The sequence below is a fragment of the Podarcis gaigeae genome (assembly GCF_964106915.1).
Source record: "Podarcis gaigeae genome assembly, chromosome: 2".
In the NCBI taxonomy this organism is placed as follows: domain Eukaryota; kingdom Metazoa; phylum Chordata; class Lepidosauria; order Squamata; family Lacertidae; genus Podarcis; species Podarcis gaigeae.
Genome location: NC_139679.1, coordinates 118,377,622 through 118,405,440, shown reverse-complemented (window position 1 = coordinate 118,405,440; position 27,819 = coordinate 118,377,622). Strand labels below are relative to the sequence as shown.

At 46.2% G+C, this 27,819-nt stretch overlaps 2 protein-coding genes across 3 annotated transcripts; one reads left to right on the top strand and one right to left on the bottom strand.

Annotated features, from left to right (window-relative positions):
- Positions 1-383: 383 nt before the first annotated feature.
- On the bottom strand, positions 384-12,038 carry LOC310837294 (uncharacterized protein). Of its 2 annotated transcripts, XM_083723616.1 has the most exons (4): positions 11,471-12,038; positions 7,248-8,224; positions 5,867-5,987; positions 384-3,227 (listed from the first exon to the last, which is right to left on the bottom strand). In XM_083723616.1, exons 2-4 carry the CDS (start codon positions 8,004-8,006, stop codon positions 1,678-1,680), a joined length of 2,430 nt encoding a protein of 809 aa, XP_083579742.1. In that variant the 5' UTR covers positions 8,007-8,224; positions 11,471-12,038; the 3' UTR covers positions 384-1,677. The 2 variants fall into 2 exon arrangements, with proteins under 2 accessions (XP_083579742.1, XP_083579743.1); XM_083723617.1 differs by lacking the exon at positions 11,471-12,038 and having other exon boundaries at positions 7,248-8,343.
- A 2,474-nt stretch (positions 12,039-14,512) lies between these two features.
- Positions 14,513-21,163, top strand: LOC310837494 (uncharacterized protein). Its single transcript, XM_083724159.1, has 3 exons — positions 14,513-15,441; positions 17,626-17,749; positions 18,420-21,163. Exons 1-3 carry the CDS (start codon positions 14,734-14,736, stop codon positions 19,430-19,432), a joined length of 1,845 nt encoding a protein of 614 aa, XP_083580285.1. The 5' UTR covers positions 14,513-14,733; the 3' UTR covers positions 19,433-21,163.
- The last annotated feature ends 6,656 nt before the right edge of the window (positions 21,164-27,819 follow it).

Here is a 27,819-nt window from a genome sequence, read left to right as displayed (position 1 = left end):
AGAACCAAGGTATTAGCAGATCCTTTCCACTGCAATAGCTGAAAACTGCCCGTTTGCTTCCCTTTTGACTATAAACTGTTGCATAAACTCATTTCCAATCGCAGCACAACCAGTCACTTCCTGATGAAATCCCGTCGCTTTTTATACCACAAACACTCTGGTTTATTCCCTTTTATTTCATTAATATTGTGATGCAGCCAAAGAGATGGAATTAATGATGTATCACTGGGGAAGCAGCACAGAACTAATGAAGTGGAATGACGTGTGGACGATCCACTATAAATCTGCCTCCAATGCACTATTATTGTGTCAATCAATGAGAGGTTTCAGAAGACACACACACGCAGAAAGAGAGAGAGCCCTCTACCTTCTTGATCATTGTCTTTTGTCATTCTCTCTTTATTCAAGAGAGGTAATCTTTGTACCAAAGAGAACAGTCATCAGCAAACTTGGGTAATCACCAAGGGTTACAGAAGTACAAAATACCATATTTTTCTATGTATAAGACTAGTGGGAGGTATGTAGGGGTACGCATACCCCCATAATAATAATAATTTATTATTTCTACCCTGCCCATCTGGCTGGGTTTCCCCAGCCACTCTGGGCGGCTTCCAACAGAAGGTTAAAAATACATTAAAACATCAGTCATTAGAAACTTTAGGGCTGCCTTCAGATGTCTTCTAAATGTCAGGTAGTTGTTTATTTCCTTGACATCTGATGGGAGGGTGTTCCACAGGGCGGGAGCCACTACCGAGAAGGCCTTCTGCCTGGTTCCCCTAAACATTTTGTAAATCTTTGTACTTTTGTCCATTTACTGTATTTATTTTCCCAGATCTGATCTTATAAAATGGTGATTTTCTCGAGTCAAAATGAGAGTACCCCATAACATTTATTTTATTTTATTTATTTATTTTTAGGGGGGGAATAACTGTATAAGGCGCCCCCATGTATAAGACGACCCATATTTTTTTGAACCCAAAATTAATAAATCAATATTTCTTGAGCTTTTTTTTTTTTGAGGGGGGGGTTGCCGCCACCAAAAGCTCACCCACCCACTGCCTATTTTTTTAAAAGGAAATAAAACATCGTCTTACACACAGAAAAATACGGTAGTTTTTTTTAAAACAACAACAACCAAAATATTAAGGGGTGTTGGGAAGCCCTACAAAGCACCCCAATAAATGCTGAGCATGCTCAGTGGCCACGGAATGCTGACTGGTAGTGGAGAAATCCTGGAAACTGGAGAGGCGGAATGGAATGGAGAGGCTTGGCTTTTGGACATTTTCCGCACTGCAATGCGTGTTGTAGGCCCGTCTCGTACAGAGTTGGTTCCTGCTTACCAGATCCTTTCTTTACAATGGAGACATCAGGGACTGACCACTACGCTCAGTGCCCTACTGCTGAGTTACAGCTCCTTCCTCCCCCGCAAAAAAGCACAAAACAATCCCTAAACAAGATCCCAGAAATGATGACATCATGCATGCAGTAAAATCTAGGCATGTCACTCGGAAATACCCCCCCCCCCAAAAAAAAAAAATCTCTCTGGGATTTATTCCAAAATTACATGTGGATGGGATGAGGCCATTAACAAAGTTTGTCTTTGTTCCTGCAGCGAAAATTATATAGTTTATTTACGAGGGTGGGTTTGCTTTCACTGATGATCACCCAGAAACCTTCCTACTGACTGAGCACCAATAATGCGTTGCCAGCACCGTGGGTTCGCTCATGTCTGGCAAGGTGCGCTTTCCGACTAAAGCTCCTACCGCAGTCTTTGCATTCATGTGGCTTCTCTCCCGTGTGGGTTCTCTCATGCGCCATGAGGGTGGACCTGGCGCCAAAGCATTTATCGCAGCATGCACATTTGAATGGTTTCTCTCCCGTGTGGTCCCTCTGGTGATTAAGGAGGTGCGATTTCTGAGTGAAGCCCTTCCCACAGTCCAGGCATTTATGAGGCTTCTCTCCAGTGTGGATTCTCTGATGACTGTTGAGATTAGTCTTCTGGCTGAAGGTTTTCCCACAATCCGAGCATCTGTGCGGCTTCTCTCCCGTGTGGGTCCTCTCATGCGCCACAAGAGTTGATCTGCCACCAAAGCACTTCTCACAGTGTGAACATTTATACGGTTTTTCTCTAGTGTGGGTTCTCAAATGTCCAGTAAGGAGGGAGCTCAAGTTGAATGTTTTCCCGCAGACAAAACATTTATAAGGTTTATCTCCCGTGTGCAGCCTCTGATGATTTGTGAGCTGTGATTTGTTGCTGAAACTTTTCCCACAGTCTGAACACTTGTGCGGCTTCTCTAAAACGTGGGTATTTTCGTGGGAAATCAGAACTGACCTCAGACCGAAACTTTTTCCACACTGTGAACACTGAAAAGGTTTCTCTCCAGTGTGGATTCTCTGGTGACTACTAAGGTGAGCCCTCTGACTAAAGCTTTTCCCACATTCGGAGCACTTATGGGGCTTATCCCCTGTGTGGGTTCTCTCGTGAGCAATAAGGACAGACTTGAAACGGAAACTTTTGCCGCATTCCAAGCACTTATATGGTTTCTCACCCGTGTGGATTCTCTGGTGTCTTCGAAAAGTGGCGCTCCAACTAAAGGTTCTCCCACACTCAAAACACTTATAGGGCTTGTCTCCTGTGTGGATTCTCTGATGACTAATAAGCTGCGAGCCGGCGCGGAACGTTTTCTCGCAGTATGAGCATTTATAGGGCTTCTCTCCTGTGTGCATCCTCTCATGCACAATAAGGTTTGTGTTCCTGCTGAAACTTTTCCCACAGTGAGAGCACTTAAAGGGTTTTTCTCCCGTGTGGATTCTCTTGTGGATGTTAAGGTCCGATATCTGGCTGAAACACTTCTCACAATCCAAACATTTGTAAGGTTTTTCTCCCGTGTGAGTCCTCTTGTGCTTGATGAGATCAGTCCTCCAGCTGAACCTTTTCCCACAAATTTTGCAAGTCTTTTGTCTCTCACCTGCTGGAGTCTCCTGCCGGGCCATGGTTTCACTGAAGCTCTTGCGGAGGTCTGCTTCACTCCCTTGGCAGTCTCCTCTCCAGCTCTCAGGCCTGGACTGACTCTCAAATGTACTGTGATGATCCATGCACTGGGTAAGGCTGGCTTCTCCTTTCCCCGCTGCCGGCCTAGATGGTTCCACTCGATCGAAAAATCCAAGGACACCGTTTTCCTCTTCGTTTTCATGTAGCGTTGCTGTGGCAGAGGAACAATTGTTTCCTGCAAGGAAGAAAAAGAACCACACAACAGGAAAGGTTCTTAAAAAGCGTAATTTAATGTAGAGATAGCTCAACCTCATCCTCCAGACTCAGGAAGGGTAATACTTAACAAAAAGAAAACAAAATAGCTTATGTAGTCTTAAAATATACCATATTTTTTGCTCTATAAGACTCACTTTTTGCCTCCTAAAAAGTAAGGGGAAATGTGTGTGCGTCTTATGGAGCGAATGCAGGCTGCGCAGCTATCCCAGAAGCCAGAACAGCAAGAGGAATCACTGCTTTCGCTGCACAGCGATCCCTCTTGTTGTTCTGGCTTCTGAGAGTCAGAATATTTTTTGTTTTGTTTTCCTCCTCCAAAAACTAGGTGCGTCTTATGGTCTGGTGTGTCTTATAGAGCGAAAAATACGATATTTTAAGAAGAGCTTTGTGGGATCAGGTCAAAGGCCCATTAAGTCCAGCATCTTGGATAGCTTAGTTGGACAGAGATCAGTGCTGATAATGCCAAGGTTGCAGGTTCAATCTGTAATTCCTACTGGCAAAACCTATTTGGTGTTTCGCAACTTTCTGACTAGTTGCAGGACCTTAGCCAGACCTAGCAGAGTAAACATAGAGTTCACGAAAGCAATTGGCAACTTGGCTGCAGACAGGATAGACGAAGCAGGAACCAGGAACTTGTAGTTAGGTGTCTATTGTATACAGTGGACTATTTACAGGAACAGAACAAAACATAGGTCTTTAGCTAGCTCTCTCTTACACGACTCACAACTCCTGAACTCATACTAACACATTGCAGTTAGTAGGCCATTAATCATTGTTCCCATGAGAGAGCTTGACCAATCATAGAGCTGTCTCCATGCCTCTGTATCACCAGGCAGACTTACTCCTTCACATTGCCTTGGCTGTCTGCCAAACCCTAATTGAGTCTGTGTGAGTAGCTGCACGTATTCAGATTCCCAACAATTCCTGCATTGTAGGGGGTTGGACTAGATGATCCTGAGGGCCCCTTCCAACTCTGTGATCCGCTTCTCACAGTGGCCAACCCAATGGGAAGCCTACAAGCAGGATCTTGAGATTCCCACAACTGGTATTCCGAGGCCTATGAAATTGGAGGAATAATAGCAACGGCTTTGTGACTAGTTGTTTTTAATTAGACTGTGGATTTTAGCTGTACTTTATATCTAATTTTACCTGTGCCCTAGGCTCAGAGAGCCTTTTTGGTCAAGCAGTCTTGAAATCTTTTGAACAAACAAAGATAGCCCTCATGGCTAGTAGCCATATGATATCAGATTCTCATCATCCCTGGTCACTTGAGAGTGTGTTTTAAGAGAGGAGAACTAGCCCCGCTGTACATCGGGGAGGGCTGTGTGGAGAGAGTCTCTTCCTTTTAAATTCCTAGGAGTTTATCTCAGTGAAGACCATACTTGGAAAATAAATACAACCCAGGTGGTTAAGAAAGCCCAGCAGAGACTCCATCTCCTCAGAGTATTGCGTAAGAACGATGTCAATCAACATTTGATGATCTCCTTCTACCGGTCCACAATAGAAAGTGTCCCTTCATACTGCATCACGGTGTGGTACCCTGGTTTGACATCAACTGTTAAGAAGTGCCTACAGAGGGTGGTGAATACAGCACAATATATTATGGGCTGTTCTGTGAATCTGCTGGATGAAATAGTGGAAGAATGTTGCCTCAGGAGAGTGAGGAAAATTCTCAGGGATGATTCACACCCTGGCCGGTACTTTCTTGATCTTCTGCCCTCGGGCAGAAGATATAGAAGCATGATTAGTCGCACCAACAGGGTAAAGAACAGCTTCTATCCATGGGCTGTTAGGCTGCTGAACGAAAAGATAACAACAGGGCAACTGACTTTTGGGTTTGGTGGGTGTGCGTCAGTAAACGAGGGGAATTAAGACTAAGAGAGCTGAGTGGGGGGTGCTCGTGTAATCTCACTGTATACAAGTTGTACAAGTATTTCAATTTCAATATAGGGAAAAACATATTTTAAAAATAAGTACAGTCGTACCTTGCTTTTCGAACAGCTTAGTTCTCGAACGTTTTGGCTCCCAAATGTCGCAAACTTGGAAGTGATTGTTCCGGTTTGCAAACTATTTTGCAATAGTTCTGGAAGTTTTGAAAGCCGAACGTCCAATGGGGCTTCAGCGGCTTCCGATTTTCTGCAAGAGCTTCCTGCAGCCAATCAGAAGCTGCGCTTTGGTTTTCGAACGTTTTGGAAGTCGAACGGACATCCAGAATGGACTCTGTTCGACTTCCAGGATACGACTGTAGATCCTTTTTGCACAATACACGTGACAGCTGAATGGGAGCTCTTTATCAAGAGACAATCTCTCCTTAAGGAGCGGTTGCTGACTGGTAGGTTGCTGTAGCTAATAAGTATACACTTGTATACAGTGAGATTACAGGTCGTGACCCGATCCATCTTTGTTCTGAAGCAGCAAGAACCAAAGTGATCCGTCCCAGCACTTGTGAAGCCAACTGTAATTATTACCTATTATTCTGACTAGTACTATTTCTACAGCAGCAAAGCTCATTCATGGTGATTTGAGAGTTAGGCCAGCAAACAATCTAAAAGCGACCTGATACCCACTTCCTCCAGACTCTCACGTAACAACAATACTTGCCGACTATCTCGATGGCCTTGTCGCACTCCTGCTTGCTCTCCCCAGAGAGGCCCACGTCCACTGGAGTCAGCTCTTCTTGGGGGGAATTCACGGATTCGCCCTTCCTGACTAGCCCTCTGTACTGTAACAGAGAGAAGATGCTGCCTTATATACCAAGCAAATTTACATGCAATGAGAGGCAGTGCGGTGCAGTGGTTAGAGTGTGGGAGATGTGGGAGACCAGGGTTCAAATCTCCACTCAGCCATAAAGCTCTGGTTCTCCTGAAGCCTATGGCCCTGTTTCTGGATCACTGCTGGATACAGGGATCAGGACAAGGGGCTAATAATAATAATAATAATAATAATAATAATAATAATAGCCCCCCAATCTGAGTGGGTTGCCCTAGGCACTCTGGGTGGCTTATTCATTCCACTACTGCGGCCTGTGTTTTGTTAACCCAAAAATGGAAAACGAGCGAGGTCCCAACTAAAGAAGAATGGCAACTTAAGCTGATGGAATGCCTGCAGCTTGCAGACTTAACATATAGATTAAGAGAACAAGAAGAACATATGTTTAAAGAAGATTGGAAGATGTTTATTGAATATATGGGGGGAAATTGCGTACACCTGAAAACGCTGGCATAAACGCTGGATAAATTCAACAGTGTAAATAAGTTTTGATGGATGTAATAATGGAATACTGAATGGCTTAGTTTATGTAAAATATGCAGGGATTTATGGTATGCAAAATGAACCATGGAAAAACAAGGGAAGTCATTGATAGTGTAAGGACGTTTAAATGAGTATTTAAAACTGTAAAACAGGAAATCTAACAAAAATTATATAAAATTAAAAATAAAAATGTAATGAAACATACAACATAAAAAAAACTTCCCTATACAAGGCTGCCTCCAGTTGTCTTCTAAAGGTTGTATAATTACTTATCTCCTTGGCTCAGGGATCGCATAACTCCAACATCTCTCCAATAAATATAAAGGTAAAGGTAAAGGTCCAGTCATGGCCGACTCTGGGGTTGCGGCACTCATCTCGCTTTATTGCCTGAGGGAGCCGGCGTACAGCTTCTGGGTCATGTGGCCAGCATGACTAAGCTGCTTCTGGTGAACCAGAGCAGCGCACGGAAACGCCGTTTACCTTCCTGCCGGAGCGGTGCCTATATATCTACTTGCACTAATCCCCGTTGCGGGGATTCGAACCGCCAACCTTCTGACAGCGCCACCCGTGTCCCACTAATGAATATAGAGACATCCTAAAGAAAAGTGGGACATTCCGAGATCAAATCAGAAACCGAGACGGCTTCTGTAAATCCAGGACTGTCCCTGGGACAGTCCTATAAGGGGTGAGAAGATCTTTGAGGTAACCACGTTAAATGAAACATACTCACTCGTTTCTCTAGCCTTCCATCCTCTTCCTGCCCTAGCAGGAAGTCCTCGGCCAGGGCCACCGCCTGGGCGCAGGTCTTTGCGCCGCGAACCCTGGCCCAGCTCTGCATCTCTGGGGGCAGGATGTTCAGGAGCTGCTCCAGGACCACCAAGTCCAGGATCTGCTCCTTCGAGTGCCTTTCAGGCTTCAGCCACTGGCGGCAAAGGAAGGACAGTCGGGCGCAAACCATGCGCGGCCCGTCCCCTTCCCAGCAGCGCAGTTGCCTAAAGCGCTGCCGGGACACATCCCCGCTTTCCGGGATATTGTCCAAGTTCTCTTCCTTCACCTGTGCCGCATCTTCCATGGCGTTGGCTTCCAAGAAGCCACAGGTCTTCTGCCCGTCAAGGCTCGGCGGGATCAGAGTTTCTCGTCTGGACAAGCCCTCCGAGGAAGCCACGTGTGCTTGGGTGCCCATGGCCATGCTGGGCGCTTCCTTCAACTGCGGGTTCCCCCACTGCAAGTGAGGCGACTCCACCGTCTTCAGGAACTCTTGCCACTGGGCTTCCCAGTGCTGCGCCAACCCCTCGTCCAGCTCCTCTTTGACCTGCCCTCGGTTTCGAAATTCACCCCCGTTGACCTGAGAAAGGCTCGTTTCCTCCAAACTCTCCCTGGAGTTGAAGTCCTTTGAGCCTCCAGTCTCCATTTTCCTTCTTGGCAGCATCTTCTGCTCTACAGGAGTCTGGGAAGAGGAGCCCAAGGGGGTTTCCTGCTTGGCAGCCATTTTGTCTTGGGCTGGTCCCCACTTCCTCTAAAGCCATCTCTGCCCTTTCACCCTCCGGTTCCCATTTTCTTCATGGCGTACATAGCAGGCGAAACTGGTCTTTGGTTTCCAATCCATCCGCAATGTTTTGCAACAAGGCAGTTATGCAGAGTTTGTCGAGTCCTCTCAGCAAGCTGAAGCTGCTGCGTCGAATGGGCTTGTGGTTGAATGGAAGCTACCTAAGGAAAATAATAAGAATAAGAATAATTTATTACTTATACCCCGCCCATCTGTCTGGGCCTCCCCAGCCACTCTGGGCGGCTTTCAACAGGATATTAAAAACACAATAAAAGATCAAAAATTATAAACTTCTCTAAACAGGACTGCCTTCAGATGTCTTCTAAAAGTCAAGATAGTGGTTTATTTCCTTGACATCTGCTGGGAGGGCCTTCCACAGGACGGGTGCCACTACCGAGAAGGCCCTCTGAATGGAATGAGGGGGAACACATGAAAGAAAAAAGGCTCTGTACATGCAGTTTCCAAAAGCTGCTTATTCAACAATCGAAGGCCTATTTAACAAAAAATTGCCTATTTATTATGGCAGGTGTGAGGAACTTCTTTTTCCCCAAATTATTTTTATTAATTTTCCAAATTATTATACATCAAACCAATTTAAATTAATTTAATACAATTCTTTTCATTCTTAAAATCAGGTTTCCTGCTCCTGTTCTGAACATATGATCACCTTCATTTCCTCACATTGCCGCATCATTTCTTATTTAGAGTCCAGCTGACATCCTTCACTTGCTTTGTGGGGAACTTCTGGCCTTCCAAATATTGCTCCTCCATCAACCCTTATTTATTAAGCTTGGGGCAGCAGAATTTCTAAATCTGGGCACTCTAGACTGTCACTACAATAAGCCTACGAAAAAGGAGCAATGCACCAGCGAGCTGCAGCTGGCTGGAAAGCCAAACAGGATGTTGATGTTTGTGACTGTACCGTGGGAGCAAAGGGGCAGTCTATTCACTGTACTGAGCACTGGATGTTAGCTCAGAGTGTCACCTGACATGTACTGGAAGTACAGGGGTGGAGTTTATTCTCTCTGCTGTTGGTGTTTGGAGAGTGCAGACGTGTTTCTCTGTACTGCTGCATAGACAGAAATAAAGGCATGTAAATACATTTCTGTCTGTCTCTTTCCCCCCTCCTGGGGAAGACAGGGAGGAGGGAAGAGTGGTGTGTTCTTCTCAGGTTTGAGGAGAATCGCCGATAGAGACCTCGCCTGTCTCCTGCCGGGACTTGCTGACAGGGAGGTCAACAAGTAATCTAAGCCGGGTGCCTGGAGAGTGGCAAATTCCTCTGATAGGCTCAAGATTACAACACAATTTGCATACAATTCAGCTTTACGCACTGGCAAATATATATATATAAATTAAAAGGGGACTGGTGTCTGGTAAAAACGAGTTTTGACACTTCCATCCGCCATTGAACCCAAGGTGTTTTGACTATACATGATTTGGGCTTTAGGCGCGATCCCCGGAACGTAATTCCTGCGTAAGCTGTGGGCTTACTGTATTTACGGGATGATTTCAATCACGTATCAGCCAATTCCCAGGCCCTAAGGAAGTCAAATTATCCTCCACCAGGGCCAGGGCCTTCTCAGTGATGGCTCCGACCTGCTGGAATGCTCTGCCCCATGAGAACAGGGTCCTGCAGGATTTAACTTCCTTCCGCAGGGCCTTTAAGACAGAGCTATTCCTTCTGGCTTTCAACCTGAACTTAGCCTGATCTTTTATTCCCCTTCCTTTCATCCCTCTCCCCTTTTTATGAAGATTACCCGCTCTGGGATCCCACAGCTAATTCTCCCCTGGTCTCCTTGCTGGCCCAAATAGGACTAGCTAGCCCTGGTGATCATCTAATGTTTATTGGATGGATTTCCCCCCTAAATTGATTTTTGATTTTATTGTTATTCACATTTTATACCTTATTTTATGCTGTTTTTTGTAGCATCAATTAAGTGTTTTAAATTTGTTGTTAGCCACCCTGAGCCCAGTTTTCTGAACCGGGAAGGGTGGGGTATAAATAAAGTTGTTGTTGTTGTTGTTGTTATTGATGTATTATGGTATTTTAATATTTTTTTGGAAGCCGCCCAGAGTGGCTGGGGAGGCGCAGCCAGATTGGCGGGGTCTAAATAATAAATTATTATTATTATTATTATTATTATTATTATTATTATTATTATTATTACAGCTGTACAAAGCTGACTGGAAGGTCCGGCACAACAAAAAACCCTTCTCCAAAAGACCAGACTTTTCTGCTGTAAGCGATGGGGGAAACGCACAGGAAAGTATGGCACAACACTTGCTTTGAACCAACCACCCTCCCTGCAAGCAGATCAGAACAAATGCCCAAATGTTGTTATTACTAATAATAACCTCCCTGCAAAACTGAGCAGGGTGGGTGCTCCATAAACAGGTGGTCTAGAGCACTCTCAAGAGAGAATTTGACAGCTGGAGTCAAGGAGCCCCAGCATCTATTTTAAACATCAAAATAGTACTAATAATTGAGACACACACACACCACCCAACCCAACCTGGCTGCCCGCCTCTCTCCTGCCCCTCCTGACAATGGGATCAAAACGGTTAAAAACTGAGAATACTGCAAGATATTGCAACAAGCTAGAATTTGCAGTCCACTCGCTTTCCTTGCCATTGCAGATAGCTATTGCAGTTCACCTTCTAACAGGAGCCTTGCTCAACTCACAGCCTTCTTGCCTTTCTGCTAATGCGGCCACTTTCCAACAGGAAACGCCTTTCCTCGCTGTTGCACTCAGCTGCATATATTCCTTTTTCCATTCATTTTTGGCCTTGCTAGGAAGCTCTGCTCGATCTGTTCAACCCTTTGGCTTGGCTCAGACGGTAAGAATGTCATATGCCCTATCCCCAAGAGCCCACCCTGTTCCTGGAAGTCTGGAATTTGGTTTGGCTCATTTAAATTCTGAATTTTTTAAAAAAGACCAAATTATAATCCAAATTGTGTGTGTGTGTATATATATATGTGTGTGTGTGTGTGTTTTATTTTAATTGGATTATGATTGCATATGTTAACTGGATGTTTTTTATTGGAAAATTAATAAAAATGATCAAATTCTGAATTTTAAATTGCTATAACCCACTCTGGGACCTGCTGGCCAAGGACGGGTAATAAATAATACAGTAATAATAATAATAATAATAATAATAATAATAATAATAATAAACAATAATAAACAATAATAAATAAGAATAAAAATAATACTGTATTTATGTATATGTTTATAAATGCTAGTCGCTTGGATACCTTTTGGTAGCAAGTGACTAATACGTTTTAATAATAAACAATAAAACTTAAAAGTCTCCAAGTGATTAACATTTAAAAACATATACTAAAAAATATTCTCTCACATCTACATCAATTCAGTGTTGTTGTTATTGTTGCTGTTGCTTACCTTCTGCTGTGGATATCTTTCTCACAGGGCAATCCTATCTTTATGTCTTTGCAGATATAAGTCCCCTTAAAAACAAAAATACTTCCAGGGGGCTTTGAACTTGAAAAGGCTGCAATTGACAATATTCCTCACGTAGCCCAGTCCTGTCCACCCATGTTTACTCTGAGTAAATCTCAGCTGTTTTCAGCACCGGGTCGCCTTCCTTGTTGCCTCGCTCGATTGCACGGCTTTCTGCACGTGCTCAGATGCTGTGTTTCATCATCGCCGTTGCTGGTTTTTATTTTTTATTTTTTGCACTTAAATAGTTACTCTACACATTTTCTTTCTCAGGAATTTCTTGATCCCTAGCAAAAATCAATCCTGCCTGTGCCTGGGGGCTTGTACACCCAACAGAGCCGAGTTCAGGACAGGGTCACCCAGTCCTGACCCCCTCCTTGCCATAGCTGTCAACGTTTCCCTTTCCCCAAGGGGAATTCCCTTATCCCGAATAGGGTTCCTCGCAAGGAAAGGGAAAAGTTGACAGCTATGCTCCTCGCCCCGCTCCCTCCATCGCCCATTGTGCTAGAGCGGAGCGACAGCTCGTGTGAACGGCCCCTTTAAGAGCCGGGATCAATAGAGTTCCGGGTGCTAGAGAGGACCAAACAGGGTTTTTTGGGGGGTGGGGAGGGCCCCTTCCTTTCCTTTCCTGTCTGATGGAGAAGGAAGCTGCACATTCTGCATGGCTGCAAGGAGCAGCAGAGGTGAGAGCCTTTTGCGCAGGGTATCAAAGGGGAGAAGCAGGGGAGGAGCAAAGCAAACGCATCAGTTAAAGGCGCTAGTCCCTTTGAGGCAGGCTGAAGATGCATCATGGGGGCAGGGCTCCTGTGCCTTTATTTTTTTTGGGGGGGGAAAGGGTTACCAATTAAGCCAGCCTTTCTCAACATGTGGGTCCCCAGATGTTGCTGAACTACAACTCCCATCACCCCTAGCTAGCAAGGCCAGAGCTCAGGGATGATGGGAGTTGTAGTCCAACAACATCTGGGGACCCACAGCGGGAGGAGGCGGGGGAGGGGTCTCGCTTTCTCCTTTTAACAGCCCTTGACATGCAGGAGTCGAGAGATGAATGCTTTCATTGCAGGGAGAGAAATATTGCATGCCGCAGATCATGCTCCCCTCCCCCCCCCCCTTCACACTTTGGTACTCAGTTTCTTTTTATGTATAAATTTTGTTTTTGCATTTTCTATTTTACATAAGCAAATGAATAAAATATATAATACCTTCTGACACCCCCCATTGTAATGATTTTCCCTTATTCATCTCTATCATAACTCTTATTTTTAATAAATCCTTTGCCTAGTTCAAATTTTTACTGCAAGTTTTCTGTCAATCCTGCCGATGTATGTAGTTGTTTACAATAGCTGTTCAAAAAAATTATAAACTTTCCCCATTCTTTATTAAAGACCTCCTCTTCCTGGTTTCTAATTCTTCCTGTAAGTTTTGCCATCTCTTTGGCACTCACTTTCAGAGATGCACCAAAATATTTCATTTCCAGCCTTAAAATCATAGAATTTTGAGTTGGAAGTGACTCCAAAGGTCATCTATTCCAACCCCCTGCAATGCAGGAATCTCAGCCAAAGCATCCATGACAGATGGCCATCCAACCTCTGCTTAAAAACCTCCAAGGAAGGAGAGTCCACAGTGTCCCGAGGGAGACCGTTCCATTGTCCAAACAGCTCTTGCTGTCAGAAAGCTCTTCCTAATGTTTAGTCAAAATCTCCTTTCTTGGAGCTTGAAGCCATGGGTTCGAGTCCTGCCTTCCAGAGCAGAAGACAAGCATGCTCCCTCTTCCATGTGAAAGCTCTTAAGTTATTTGAAGATGGCTCTCATATCTTTTCTCAGTCTCCTCTTTTCTAGGCTAAACCTACCCAGCTCCTTCAAGCGCTCCTCATAAGGCTTAGTTTCCAGACCCTTAATCATCTTGGTTGCCCTCCTCTGCACACATTCCAGCTTCTCAATATCATTCTTAAACTGTGGTGCTCAGAATTGGACACAGTATTCCGAGTGTGGTCTGACTAAGGTACTGTCACCATATTTTTCGCTCTATAGGACACACCGGACCATAGGACGCACCGGACCTTAGGAGGGGGAGAAGAGGGAAAAAATAATTTTTTTCTTGTTCTCCCCCTCAAAAACAAGGTGTGTTCAAGGTGCGTTCAAGAGCAGGAGTTTGTGGGGCTGGCGCTGCGCTCCCCGGGCTTCGGGCTGCAGGCAGCTATCCGGGCTCCGCAGGCTTGCGGATAGCTTCCTGAAGCCTGCATTCGCTCCATAGGACGCACACACATTTCCCCTTCATTTTTGGAGGGGGGAAAGTGTGTCCTATAGAGCGAAAAATACGGTACTTCCCTTGATCTGGACACGATACTTCTGCTGATACAGCCTTACCTGTCTCTCCCCTTCCACGTTCTTGTCTTCCTCCTCTCCTGGTCTGCCCCACAGAGGACCTAAAGGTCCATGAATAATCATAGTTTAGAGGTCCTGGGCCCTAAGGAAGTCAGATTATCCTCCACCAGGGCCAGGGCCTTCTCAGTGATGGCTCCGACCTGCTGGAATGCTCTGTCCCATGAGACCAGGGCCCTGCAAGATTTAACTTCCTTCCACAGGGCCTGTAAGACAGAACTATTCCGCCTGGCTTTCAACTTGAACTTAGCCTGATCTTTTATTCTCCTTCCTTTCCTCCCTCTCCCCTTTTTAAGAAGATTACCCGCTCTGGGATCCCACAGCTATTTCTCCCCTGGTCTCCTCGCTGGCCCAAATAGGACTAATTTAGCCAGCTAGCCCTGGTGATCATCTAATGTTTATTGGATGGATTTCCCCCCTACATCAATTTTTGATTTTATTGTAATTCACGTTTTATACTGTATTTTATGCTTCTTCTTTTTTGCTTTTTTTTTGTAGCATCAATTGTGTTTTAAATTGGTTGTTAGCCGCCCTGAGCCCGGTTTTCTGAACCAGTAAGGGCAGGGTATAAATACAATATTATTATTATTATTATTATTATTAAAGAAAAGTACCCTGCTGTCAGCCATCTGGAAAACCACCAGCTCCCGAAGATGCCCTCTGCTTCGTCTGAATGGGGAGCCTGCCCGGCGTTCCCCAGGATGAAACAGTTTCGTTGACATACTCTGCTGAGGAATTGCAGCAGGACTGGAGGCTTGGACTTCGATAGCGGACTGAGAGAGGCCTGAATCTTTCCTTGGTGGGTTTTGGGTGGGGCGAACACAAAAATGGCTACGGAACAGGAAGCGTCGGCAACCCTGGGCCTCCGTTTCCAGTCTGCACCGGAGGATGTGGCTCTGCCCCCCGTGGACACAGAGGGTCAGGATTCGGCAGCAAGGTTGGAAGGGCCTCACAAACTCCACCACACTGACCTTCGTGGGGGAAAAGAGGACCTCCTGAGCTGCAGTGGGGAGCAGGCGGTCAGAAGACCCAAATGGGGCAACCCACCACTCCTGCTTCCAGCCCCTTGGGATGTCACAAAGACTTGCCTGCCTTCCTTGGATGGGCTGGCCGATCCGAGTAGAGAACAGGCCACACAAGTCCTCCCAGGCCACGGTGGGGAAGCCAAACCAGCCTCCAGCTGCTTGGACTCTGAGGTGGGCTACACAGACTCACGGGGGGATCCCTCGGAAAAGGGTGCCGTCGCCATGGAGGCACAGCGGCTGAACTTCCGCCAGTTCCGCTACCAGGAGGTCGAGGGACCACGAGAAGTGTGCAGCCAGCTCTGGTACCTGTGCCATCGGTGGCTGAAGCCCGAGAGGCACTCCAAGGAGCAGATCCTGGAGCTGCTGATCCTGGAGCAATTCCTGGCCATCCTGCCGCCGGAGATCCAGACCTGGGTGAAGAGAGGAGGGCCCGAGAGCTGCGCCCGGGCAGTGGCCCTGGCCGAGGGCTTCCTGCAAGGACAACGGGAAGCTGGGAGTTGCAGGGAGCAGGTGAGGTCAGATCTGTCCTGGACGAGACTTTAGAAAATGGAGAAAGAGAGTAAAGGAGAGTTGGCTGCTCCCAGATGTATTTTACTCCACTGATCCATCACTTCCCATAGAATTGCATGGAGAAGTAACTCATTGGCAGGCTGTGTCTGCAGGAAGTTATTTTTCTTATGCATTCATGATTATTTGTGCTCTGGAAGGTATTAAGGCAGCGAAACACAATCCGCCTTTCGAGTGGCACTGTGGTCTAAACTACTGAGCCTCTTGGGCTTGCCGATCAGAAGGTCGGTGGTTCGAATCCCTGCGATGGGGTGAGCTCCCATTGCTCTGTCCAATGCTTTTTTCTAAGAAATGTTTAGGGGTACTCTCATTTTCCTGCTCATGTTGAAATACTGCCCCTCAGTGAGGCTAAACTTACATTCATAAAATGTTTAGGGGTATTTTCTGCATCCCCCCCAGAAAAAAGCACTGGCTCTGCCCCAGCTCCTGCCAACCTAGCAATTCAAATCCCCGCGACGGGGTGAGCCCCTGTTGCTCTCTCCCAGCTCCTGCCAACCTAGCAGTTCGAAAGCACGCCAATGCAAGTAGATAAATAGGTACCACTCCAGCGGGAAGGTAAACGGCATTTCCGTGCGCTCTGGTTTCTGTCACGGTGTTCCGTTGCGCCAGAAGCGGTTTAGTCATGCTGGCCACATGACCCAGAAAGCTGTCTGTGGACAAACGCTGGCTCCCTCAGCCTGAAAGCGAGATTACTCTTTGCACCTAGAAATGTTTTGCAGGTGAACATGTTGTATCCTTTCCAATCCACACGTGGCCTGTAACTTTTTAAAACTGCAAATGTTGGGGTGTGGGTGTGCCACTTTTGTTGTGTTGTAGTGCAGGAGCGTCCCTTCTGGTCAGCAATAGCACAGTGACATTGGGGCAGCAGAATAGCTAGTAAATTGGGAATGATGTGTGGGCAGTCCAGTATAAATACACCACAAATGTGGCCACTGGGATCACATAACACCTGTTCTGAGAGATCTGCTTTGGCTCCCAGTACGTTTCTGAGCACAACTCAAAGTGTTGGTGCTGACCTTTAAAGCCCTAAACAGCCTCAGTCCATTATACCTGAAGGAGCGTCTCCACCCCCATCGTTCAGCCCAGACACTGAGATCCAGCACCGAGGGCCTTCTGGCAGTTCCCTCACTGTGAGAAGAGAAGTTACAGGGAACCAGGCAGAGGGCCTTCTCTGTGAGAGCCGGTGTGGTGTAGTGGTTAAGAGTGGTAGATTTGTAATCTGGGGAACTGGGTTCGCGTCTCCGCTCCTCCACATGCAGCTGCTGGGTGACCTTGGGCCAGTCACACTTTTTTGAAGTCTCTCAGCCCCACTCACCTCACAGAGTGCTTGTTGTGGGGGAGGAAGGGAAAGGAAATTGTTAGCCGCTTTGAGACTCCTTCGGGTAGTGATAGAGTGGGATATCAAATCCAAACTCCACTCCTCTGCGGCGCCCACCCTGTGGAACACTCTCCCATCAGATGTCAAGGAAATAAGCAGCTATCCAATTTTTAAAAGACATCTGAAGGCGAAGTTTTTAACGAAGTTTTTAATATTTAATGCTGTATTGTTTTTAACATTCGATTGGGAGCCACCCAGAGTAGCTGGGGAAACTTAACTAGATGGGCGGGGTATAAATAAATTGTTGTTGTTGTTGTCATTTTATTATTCCTTTCAAGCTCATCCAATCCGACTCCTGTTTCAAGTACTGTGGTACCTCGGGTTAATTTGTTCCGGAGGTCCGTTCTTAACCTGAAACTGTTCTTAACCTGAAGCACCACTTTAGCTAATGGCGCCTCCCGCTGCCACCAAACGATTTCTGTTCTCATTCTGAAGCAAAGTTCTTAACCCGAGGTACTATTTCTGAGTTAGCGGAGTCTGTAACCTGAAGCGTATGTAACCTGAAACGTCTGTAACCTGGGAGCTGTAGTTTGTCAAGAGTGCTGGGGGCGGTTTGTCAAGAGTGAGGGGGTGGTGAATTCTGGGTATGGGGGTGGGGGAGTCCTGTGCTTTAAATGCAAAGACACCAGTCTGGAGGGGCCATAAAATCAGTTTTTAAAAGATGTATTTCTAGAGGAGGCAGCATTGCTTCTGAACACCAGGTCCTCATTGGCCCTGTGATGGAAATCCTCGCTTCTCTTTTTTTCCAGGGGGTTTACCAGCAGGAGATGCCCGGGAATCCCCTTGAAGATGGTCAGGTCCCTTCAGAGACAGGAGAGAAGCAGCCGGGTGCAGAGGTGAAGCAGGAGGGCAACAGGGCTGGCAGCTGCATGGGTAGGTGTGCTGATAGGGCAACATTGAATTTTCCAGCTTTCAAACCCCCCAAAAATCAGGGGTGCTAAAAAGTTGTAACATGACTTGGGGTTTCAAAAGATATTTTGGTGGAATTAATGTAATTCAGTTTTGCTCGCTACACAAAATGTGTGTAAAATGGCACAAAAATTACTAATCACGATTTCCAAGTACTTGCGGTTTTATTATATATTAATATTATTTTTATAATTTAGTATCATTTAGCATTGTGTGACATTTTCAACCAAATTTCCTGCAGTTGTTCCTGAGATCAAGGAGGAGGTTTCCATCTATGTTTGCAGACCACCGGGTGCCATTTTGATTTAACCACAAACGTTTCATAACTGCACTGTTTTTAACCTGTGGTTTAAAAATGGACCAGATTTTATGTGTTTGTTTGTAAGAATCCCTGAGCAACCCTGCGTATGAGGCTACTAGCAGGAAACCATTTGCCAAATGGACCTCTCTTAGTTCTCTGAAGGCCACCCTGTTTAGGGAAGTTTTTAATGTTTGATGTTTTATAGGGTTTTTAATATTCTGTTGGGAGCCGCCCAGAGTGGCTGGGGAAACCCAGCCAGATGAGTGGGGTATAAATATATTATTATTATTATTATTATTATTATTATTATTATTATTATTATTTCACTCCCAGATGACAGACAGATGAGAGAAATGGAGGATTCACAGGTGAAAATTGCAGAGCTGGTGGAGCTGCCAGACAAGGGGGAAGGAAGGTGTTTCCTACTGACAACAGAGGAAGAAAAAGAAGAAGAAGTTCCTTCGATGCAGCCTGGACCCAAGAGGAAGTTGGAAAAGGTCCCAGAGGAGAGCGTCGCTTGCGGAGAAGCCTCTGCTCACCTCGGCGAACCTGCGAACCAGCTGAAAACTCCCCGAGGCAAGCGGGAGACGACTTGCGGTGTTTGCGGGAAGAGCTTCAGCCGCCGGACGGGCCTGCTGGCCCACGAGAGGGTTCACACGGGCGAGAAGCCCTACAAGTGCCCACACTGCGGGCGCAGCTTCCGCTCCAAGTCCACCCTGGTGGTTCACCAGAGGACCCACACGGGCGAGAAGCCCTACCGGTGCCAGGCCTGCGGGAAGAGCTTCCCGGTGACCACACAGCTCATCGAGCACGAGAGGACCCACTCGGGCGAGAAGCCCTACCAGTGCGCCGAGTGCGGGCAGAGCTTCCGCCAGCGCTCGCACCTCAAGAACCACCAGAAGATCCACACGGGCCTCAAGCCCTTCAAGTGCTCGTTCTGCGGCAAGGGCTTCAGCATCAGCTCAGACCTCATCCGGCACGAGAGGGCCCACACCGGAGAGAAGCCCTACCAGTGCCCGGACTGCGGGAAGCGCTTCTGCAACAGCTCACAGGTCATCACGCACCGCCGGGTCCACACCGGGGAAAAACCCTACAAGTGCCTGGAGTGCGGGAAGGGCTTCGCCGTCAGCCAGCAGCTCATACGGCACCAGGCGGTCCACACGGGGGAAAAGCCCTACCAGTGCCTGGAGTGCGGGAAAACTTTCGGCGTCAGCACCCTCCTCGCCGGGCACCTGAGGATCCACACGGGGGAGAAGCCGTACGAGTGCTCCGAGTGCGGGAAGCGCTTCCGCCTCCGCTCGACGCTCATCACGCACCTGAAAATCCACGTGGCGAGAAAAAGTTAGGGCCGGAAGGGGAAGGTCAAGACAGAGAGAGGGGAGAGTTTGTGTAAAGATGAATCAGTGCTAGGTAAAAAGGTTCAAATCCCCACAAAGGGGTGAGCTCCCGCCTTTGAAAAAAAGAAAAAGGTAATGGACCCCTGGATGGTACCACTGTAGTAACATTTTGGTGTTTTGCAACTTTGACCTGTTGCAGGACCTTAGCCAGACCTTAGCAGAGCATACACAGAGTTCTCGAAAGCAATCGGCTACAGGCAGGATGGATGAAGCAGGAATCAGTAACTTGTTACTTATAGCTGTGTTTATTATTTACAGCAGACTTCAAGTTACTACAGTGGTACCTCGGGTTACATACGCTTCAGGTTACAGATGCTTCAGGTTACAGACTCTGCTAGCCCAGAAATAGTTAAACCACAGGGAATTGTAACTCTCTGAGGGGGACCAAGGGTCTACTAACAACTCATCAGTATCCTTAAAAGAACCACAGCTCCCCGAATTGCTTGAAGCCAGGATTGCTTGAAGTGCTATCTTACCAGTTTAAATGGATGGGGTGTGTGTGGCTGCTGACCCATCGATTTAAGACTTCGAAATGTTGAAAGCGCTTCTCGTACAGGACCCTAGTTTGCACATCGCACGAAGCCAAGCCACACAAGCTCCCAGGGACGCTTCACTCCTCGCCCAGTAATTTGCAGCTGTGCTAAGCTAAGCTTGGCTTGGCATGTCCCCCAAACCAGGGGTCATGGTTGAACTAGCCATGGTTCAGACTAACCATGATTTGGCCTGTGGTTTACGGCTTGTAGTTAGGAAAAGCTAGACCCACAAGCCCAGGTTGGGATGGAGTGCTAAGCTAAGCTACGGTTTACAATCATCGAATCATATAGCTGGAAGGGACCCTAAGGGTCCTCTAGTCCAGCCCTGCAATGCAGGAATCTCAACTGAAGTATCCATGGCAGACGGCCATCCAACCTCTGCTTGAAAACCTAAGTTCAGTCTAGAACAGCAGCCAAGCAAACAGGACAAGGAAAGTGGCTGCAATCTCCTCTCCCAAAGTCCACACATTCAAGCTAATCTAGTGTTTCCCCAACTTGAGTCAGCTGTTTTGGGACTACAATTCCCATCATTTCCAACCCCCGGTCCTGCTAGGAAGGGATGATGGGAGTCGCAGTCCCAAAACAGCTGGAGACCCAAGTTGGGGAAACACGGAGCTAAGCCATTGCTTAGCATCACACGTGAACCAGGCTATCTTAACAACAACTCTGTAAGGTAGGTCAGCACGAAACCCATAGCGGAAAGACGAGATAGATTGTCTGAGGCAGGGGCAGCTTAAGAGTACCACAGGCGGGCACGCATTTACATCCTTCTGAACTACAACTGCCATCAGCCCCAGCAAGCATTGGGGTGTTGGGAGTTGTAGTTCAGCAACATCTAAGCATGTGGTTTGAACCTCGGGATTTCCTTACCCGTAGTGCGGCTTCTTAGCGTTGTGCTCTGACTTTTGAGGAAGGCTGAAAGAGGGTTTGTGCAAGGAGATGCTTTGAAGAGCGACGGAGTAAGGAACGGAATCTTGCTTAGAAGGTGGTTACTGGGCAAAGGGTGTTTGTGTGGATATTCAGCGTGTTAACATTTGACCCGTAGTGCAAATGTGAAAAACCACCAAGGAGGTGACTTGTAGGCAAACTGAGCCCAAGAGGGGCGTCCAGTAAACCTTTCCTTCCAAATAAATAAGCTCCAAACTTCCTGTCTCGTGTTTTCTGTCTTGGTGGTGTGCTTCAGGGGCTGGTGGCAACCTTTTTCATGTCAAGGCCCACCCAAAAGGACCTGATGTTGGGCGAAGCCAAAAGCGAGGGGCCATTTCCCCCCCTCCTGCTGCCACCCCCTTTTCTCTCTCCCTTTCTTTGACAGTCATGAGGATGTGTAAGGAAATAGCTTCTGATGGGGCTTTTGAAATTATTATTATTATTATTAATAATAATAATAATAATAAATTATTATAATTAATTATTAACAATTTATTACCTGCCCTTCACAGCATGGCCCCAGGGAGGGTTGCAACCATTAAGATGCAATATCAAAAACAATTCAAAACAAGTTACAAAAATAAGACGGGTCATTAAAATATACAGGCGTCAAAAGCCAACGCAAAAAGGTGTGTCTTCAGCGTTCACCAAAATTAGGTCTGGAGCCTAGAAGGATCATTGACACAAAATGATTGTGTATATAAAAACAGCTTTAAAATTGCATATATGGGTGCAATTAAAAGCCAATTGCATATATTTGGAAACAAGAAGACGTAGGCAAAGTCAATTCAATTCAAATCCAGTTCAGATACAAACTGGAATTTTAAAGCAATGCAGTCACCTGTTGTGCCATCTTACCTTGTGACAAATGTCTGATGTTTTGAGGAGGCACCCTGACAAAGGGACTGCCCAAAGCAGAAGGGGTTTAACCCCCAACACACCCTTATTCAGGGGGAGCTCTCTCGGGCAGCATCAAGGGGATGCTGTTGCAACGGTATTGTTCAATAAAGATCAGGCCTACTGGCAGCTCAAGGATTCTCGTAGGTCCATGCGGGTCTTTGCATTGCAGGGAGAATTTGCATTGGCTAAAATTCCCCCTGGTATTTTTCCGTTATGAGTGCTGAGGCACCCCTGTTCCCTTCCGAGAGCTATGATTCCCTGGGAAGAGGCCAAGACTCCCGGTGATCAATCAACTCTGCATCTGGTTTACCTCAGCACAGCGCGGGAACGTACCTGCCAATCAAACGCCGCTGAGGTAAACCAGGTGTTTGAGTGGAAGAGCTGCCGCCGCTCGGCCTCTTCATTCTGTCGCCATCACCAGGAGTCTTGGCTTCATGGCGGGTTCTGGCTTTGCGATATGGGTCGGATTTATGAGCCGGGGGGCCGCATCCGGCTCCTGGGCCTTAGTTTGCCGACAAAGAACAAAGGACAATAGTCCCACATCACGGAACACAGTAGTACAAAACATCCTGTCTCCGTCACTTCCCACTGTGGAATGAAAACATACACCGTCATGTGATAGACAACAATCCCATGATTGCAGACATGGAGCAAGAATCCTAACAGGCTAACCATCTCTAGGAAGGTTAGAAAATGTTCCATAGGGAGCCCATCATCTGGTGAGACATACCTTACAATAACAGTGAGCTGATCAACATGGGACAGGACAGATAAACTGAAGTAATCTGCAGTTTTTAAATCCTCTAAAATTGATCCTCTTACTTTAAATGCCATCATTTGGATAAATTCATCACATATTGTTTTAGAAAGGTAGGACGTGACACCTGAGCCTCCATTTCCAAATTCTTTTATATGGTTTGCTAGAAAAGGATCAAATTTTGCAATAAGTTCAAGTTGTTGTTTAGTCATTTAGTCGTGTCTGACTCTTCATGACCCCATGGACCAGAGCACGCCAGGCACTCCTGTCTTCCACAGCCTCCTGCAGTTTGGTCAGACTCATGTTTGTAGCTTCGACAACACTGTCCAGCCATCTCGTCCTCTGTCGTCCCCTTCTCCTTGTGCCCTCCATCTTTCCCAACATCAGGGTCTTTTCCAGGGAGTCTTCTCATGATGTGGCCAAAGTATTGGAGCCTCAGCTTCAGGATCTGTCCTTCCAGTGAGTTCAAGTAATCCAATGTAATTCCCATTGTGGGGAGAACCAAATCTTTCCTCATCTCCTCTGAAGGTAAACCATGCTCTGCCAGAGTTATGCCTGCAACAACTCATTCAAGAACCGTTCATTATGTATCTGTTCTGCTAGTTGACAGTCAATTGTTGAGACATGTTTTCTTCTTGTAAGATATGCTACTGAAGCTGTTCTATGGTCTTCAGAGTTTTCATGACTTGGAACTAAATAGGTGTTGCGCCAGTCAGAAAATCCATCTGATGATAATGGCGTGGAAGAATTTGAAAAGAGCTTGCACACCAAACCAGTTTCTGGTGAATATACTAACCATTCTCTGCAGTATTTTTCGCCATTAGTCGTTTGGCATAGAACAAGCTCTTTGAAAAATATCTGTCTTGGTTTGCAAAAGACCTCTTTGACTTTGCAAATAAACCATCTGAGTGCTGACACTCTGACGGACCTTTTTCTATCCAGTATACAATGTCATCTTTGCTTAAATCACCCCATAGCCCAACATCATTCTGTTTGTATTTTTATGTTGAATCTTCTGCGCTTGTACTACTCTCTGGTTGGTCAATCTGAATATTTCTTGCTTCAATCATTGAAGCAGATTCTATAGAACTAGATGTACTAGGTTCTGTATCAGGAATGGGACGACTCGCTGTGGTATAGTCTTTGGGTTCATCAGGCCCCTTATCTGTCTTTGTAAAGAAGCTATCTAATTTTGGTCATTTGCTAAGGTCTTCTTCAGCTTTCTGCTTCTCCTTCCTCTTTTCGTCTCCACTTTTGTAACTTCTGGTTGACATTTTAGAAACTGTAAGTAAAATACTTCATATAATTATAATATTTGTATACAGCATTATAGTAGCAAGTGGGGGTAATAGGGAATTGCACTAGTAAATCATAATATAGGCCTACTAAATAATAAAGATGAATACTTTTCTAAAGTAATTTTATAATGGGATCAAAATAAATAAATTACGTATTACATGAAATTAATCAGTAGGCATAAGACTCATACCCTTAGTCCTGACGTGCAGTGTAAATTAATAATGCAGAGTTTTTAAGTGAAAGACTGTAGCACCCTGCTTGTGGTTAACGCTTAGCTGGAATGAAATATTCAACGCAGCAATAGAGAAATTAAAATAATAATTTATTTGTCAGACAAATAAATGATAGGCACAGTGGTATATGGTTGCCAAAGCTCTGCCCACTCCAGCCCTGATGGCCAGCACTTATATTTCCTCAGCCCAGGCCCCTTGCTCCTCCTTTGGCTGCCTCTGTCCAATCAGCCTGGTTGAAATTCCTATTGGCTGTTTGCTAGAACCAATCATAAAAGATACACCCATTTCCTATTACCTTTTATGGGAGACAAAGAGCTATATTTCCTTCTATCCATAAATGGCAGACAAGTAGCCATATATCTTACATTTGCCTCGACAAGGCACCTTAATTACCAGATCACCTTTTGCCCCTGTTGCCCCTGCATTCCAAAACAAATGGCTAAAACAGATGGCTCGTGGTATTAAATTCTATCTAAACAGAGATCTTGGGTTCACATTCTCGCACACCATCAATGAAATAAGAATCTAACATAAGAATCTGTCAGGGAATTGCCATCAGAGCAAGAAACAGAGGCAGGGCTCCCGAGCGATGCCGGAGAGGGGACGAGCAGGGGGGAAGGATTTCAACGTAACACCCATAGAGCAGAGAGGGAGATGGAGGAATTGGTGTCAGGGCTCCAAGACCCTTCCCCCGAATCTAGTGAAGAGAGCGCTGGCACGCCCCTGCCTTCCCCTCACTTGTGCAGACGCGTTCCGCGCAGAGAACATAGGTGGAGACTCGGGGTCAAACAGCTTCTATGCTGGAAGAGATTCAAGAGACGCCCACTCTCGGATTCTGCAAGTGACTAACAGGTCACGGAGGGCGAGCTCTGACCCTAAGCATGGTTGGGCAAGCAAAATAACTGAACTGAAGTAAGGTTACGCACAAGTAACCCCTCACACCCATTACAGAATCTAACATTACTTTCTAAATCCTTTGCATAATTACATTAAGCCAACAAAATCTCATACATAACATAGATAGCTTTTTAGAAGAAAAGGCCTTTTCAAAGTAAAAAGGAACTCAGTAAAAACAGCTTCAAAGAAGCCTCTTCAGTTTACACCTCCATTTCCCTGCCAGCTGCTTTTCCCATTAGCTCTTGCCCTTTAACTTTAGGAAAATATGGCTAGAGTCTGATGGGAGGCACATGGTATTATTTTTCTGTTAAGCAATAAATCTTACTATTTACCAACTCTTAATTAGTGTTTTTGCAGCTTGATTGTATTCTGTAATATGTAGGGTCAGTATAACCTTTGCTCCCAGCCTGTAATTCCCTTTTAAAACTTTGAGAAATTTGTCTCCTGCCACTGCTATTAATCAGGGGGGCCCTGTTCAGAGTCCCATGGACTGCAAGAAGATCCAACCTCTCCATTCTGAAGGAAATCAGCCCTGAGTGCTCCCTGGAAGGTCAGATCCTGAAGCTGAGGCTCCAATACTTTCGCCACCTCATGAGAAGAGAAGACTCCCTGGAAAAGACCCTGATGTTGGGAAAGATGGAGGGCACAAGGAGAAGGGGACGACGGAGGACGAGATGGTGGGACAGTGTTCGTGAAGCTACCAGCATGAGTGTGACCAAACTGCGGGAGGCAGTGGAAGACAGGAGTGCCTGGCGTGCTCTGGTCCATGAGGTCACAAAGAGTCGGACACGACTAAACGACTAAACAACAACAACATGCCTGTAAACTTCTTCATAAACAACCTGGTTCCAAACAGTTTGACTGAGATTACATACTGACTCTGCCCACAACTGAGGCAGACTGACTCTGACTGAAATCTTACTGAGAACACAGAGAGAAAATGGCTGCTACTTATAAGGAGAATGAGTCACCTGTCAGAGTGACCCAACAGTTAGCAGTTAGGCCTGAATAACTTTAGGAGGCCCAAATGACTGTGCAGTCCCAGCACTTCCCAGCCTGCTTTGCTGCTTCTGCTCTCATGTGTCTTTGTCACATGACAAGTCCATGCTGCCTAATCATCTACAAACGCTCTTTAATATTAGCTAACAGGCACAACCGCTTGACTGACATTCAACTGAGCTGCACTGCAGTCTGCAGCTACATGTTGCCACGCAGCCAGTCCATGCAGATTGTAGGCACCCTAGACAGTGGCACCTCGGGTTACAAACACTTCGGGTTAGAGACTCCACTAACCCAGAAGTAGCACCTCGGGTTGAGAACTTTACCTCAGGATGAGTACAGAAATCATGCGCATTGGCAAGCAGGAGGCTCCATTAGCTAAAGTGGTACCTCAGGTTAAAAACGGTTTCAGGTTAAGAACGGACCTCCGGAACAAATTAAGTTTGTAACCAGAGGTACCACTGTATATAGTGATATTTTAGGGAGCAGGCTAGCAGGCGGGGGCCATGACTTACATCATAGGAGCCTACACAGCACAAAACACTGTTGTTGTATGTAGGTTTTATTTTATTTGTTTTTTATATTATATTTTGGAAATGTACATCCTGTTTTTTATCTTTAAATGTTTTTGGGGCCCCCAAGAGAGTGGGGCCCTAAGCTATAGCTTGTTTAGCTTCTACGTAAATCCGGCACTGGGTGTGGATCCTACGATGCAGCATCAGCGTTGCTCTGTAACTGAACCTCTTCCCGCACTTGGGACACTCGTTCGGTTTCTCTTCCATGAGGCTGCTCTCGCTGGGGAAAGGCCTTCTCGCCCTCAGACTATTCACACAGGTCCTCTCCCATGTGCATCCTCTGGTGCTCAGCCAGGGTTGAATCTTGCTGGAAGCTCTCCCCGCACATGGCGCATTCGTAGGGATGTTCTTCGGCATTCAGCCTCCCCAGGACCCAAACTGTGCTGGCCGTTCCTCCCATAAGTTGAGGAGAGGGACTTTTCACTATAGGGAAGTTATGGGAGATTGCTGCATTCCTTTGTTTCCTGGTGTCCTTTGGACTCACGCTTTTGGTCTGCAATCTCACCTAACAAAGGAACGTTCTCCTGGGACATTCCCTCTGGCGCAGCTTCCCCTGGGTGGGAATTCTCCATCTTGATCTCTCTCCTCTTACTTGCGGGTGACGGTGAAAACAAAAACATTTTTGTTATGTACTGAGTTGAGTAGGATCTGTTGTGTATTGAGTCAAAGGATTTTATATCTGTATTATTATTGTCTGTATTTGCATTAGGGTAAAGTAACTGCCCTTTGGTCCCAGAGGGTACAGCTACTATTGGTTCATTTAAGCTGCTGTATTTGGATCCTCTGTCTTATTGGTTTCCTCCAAAAGGCAGGACTGTGATTGCCTGATATTGTTCCCTCCAAAATGTATCCTTCTAGCTAGTTCCCTGTCCCTATAAATGTAGCTCTCCCCTCCTCAGGCCCCGAGTCTTGTTTGCCTTAATAAAGTGTTACTAGAGAACTGTCTCCAGCATATTATGTCAAGAGAGCTGAAATCACAAACCCCACGTCACAACAGGATCCAGTCTGATTGATCCGCAGGAGCTACCCAATCCAGTTCCAGGTGGAAGTGAATCCACAACCTGATTGGCCTACAGGAGAATCCCGGAATTAGCCAATCACGTGCAGCCCATTGTGTAAATAATGTATATAAAGCAGATATTTGGGGGGAACTTTCATTCCTCCTCACCACTATGAGCTGAATAAAGAGCATGAAATCCACTCTCGACTCCGAGTA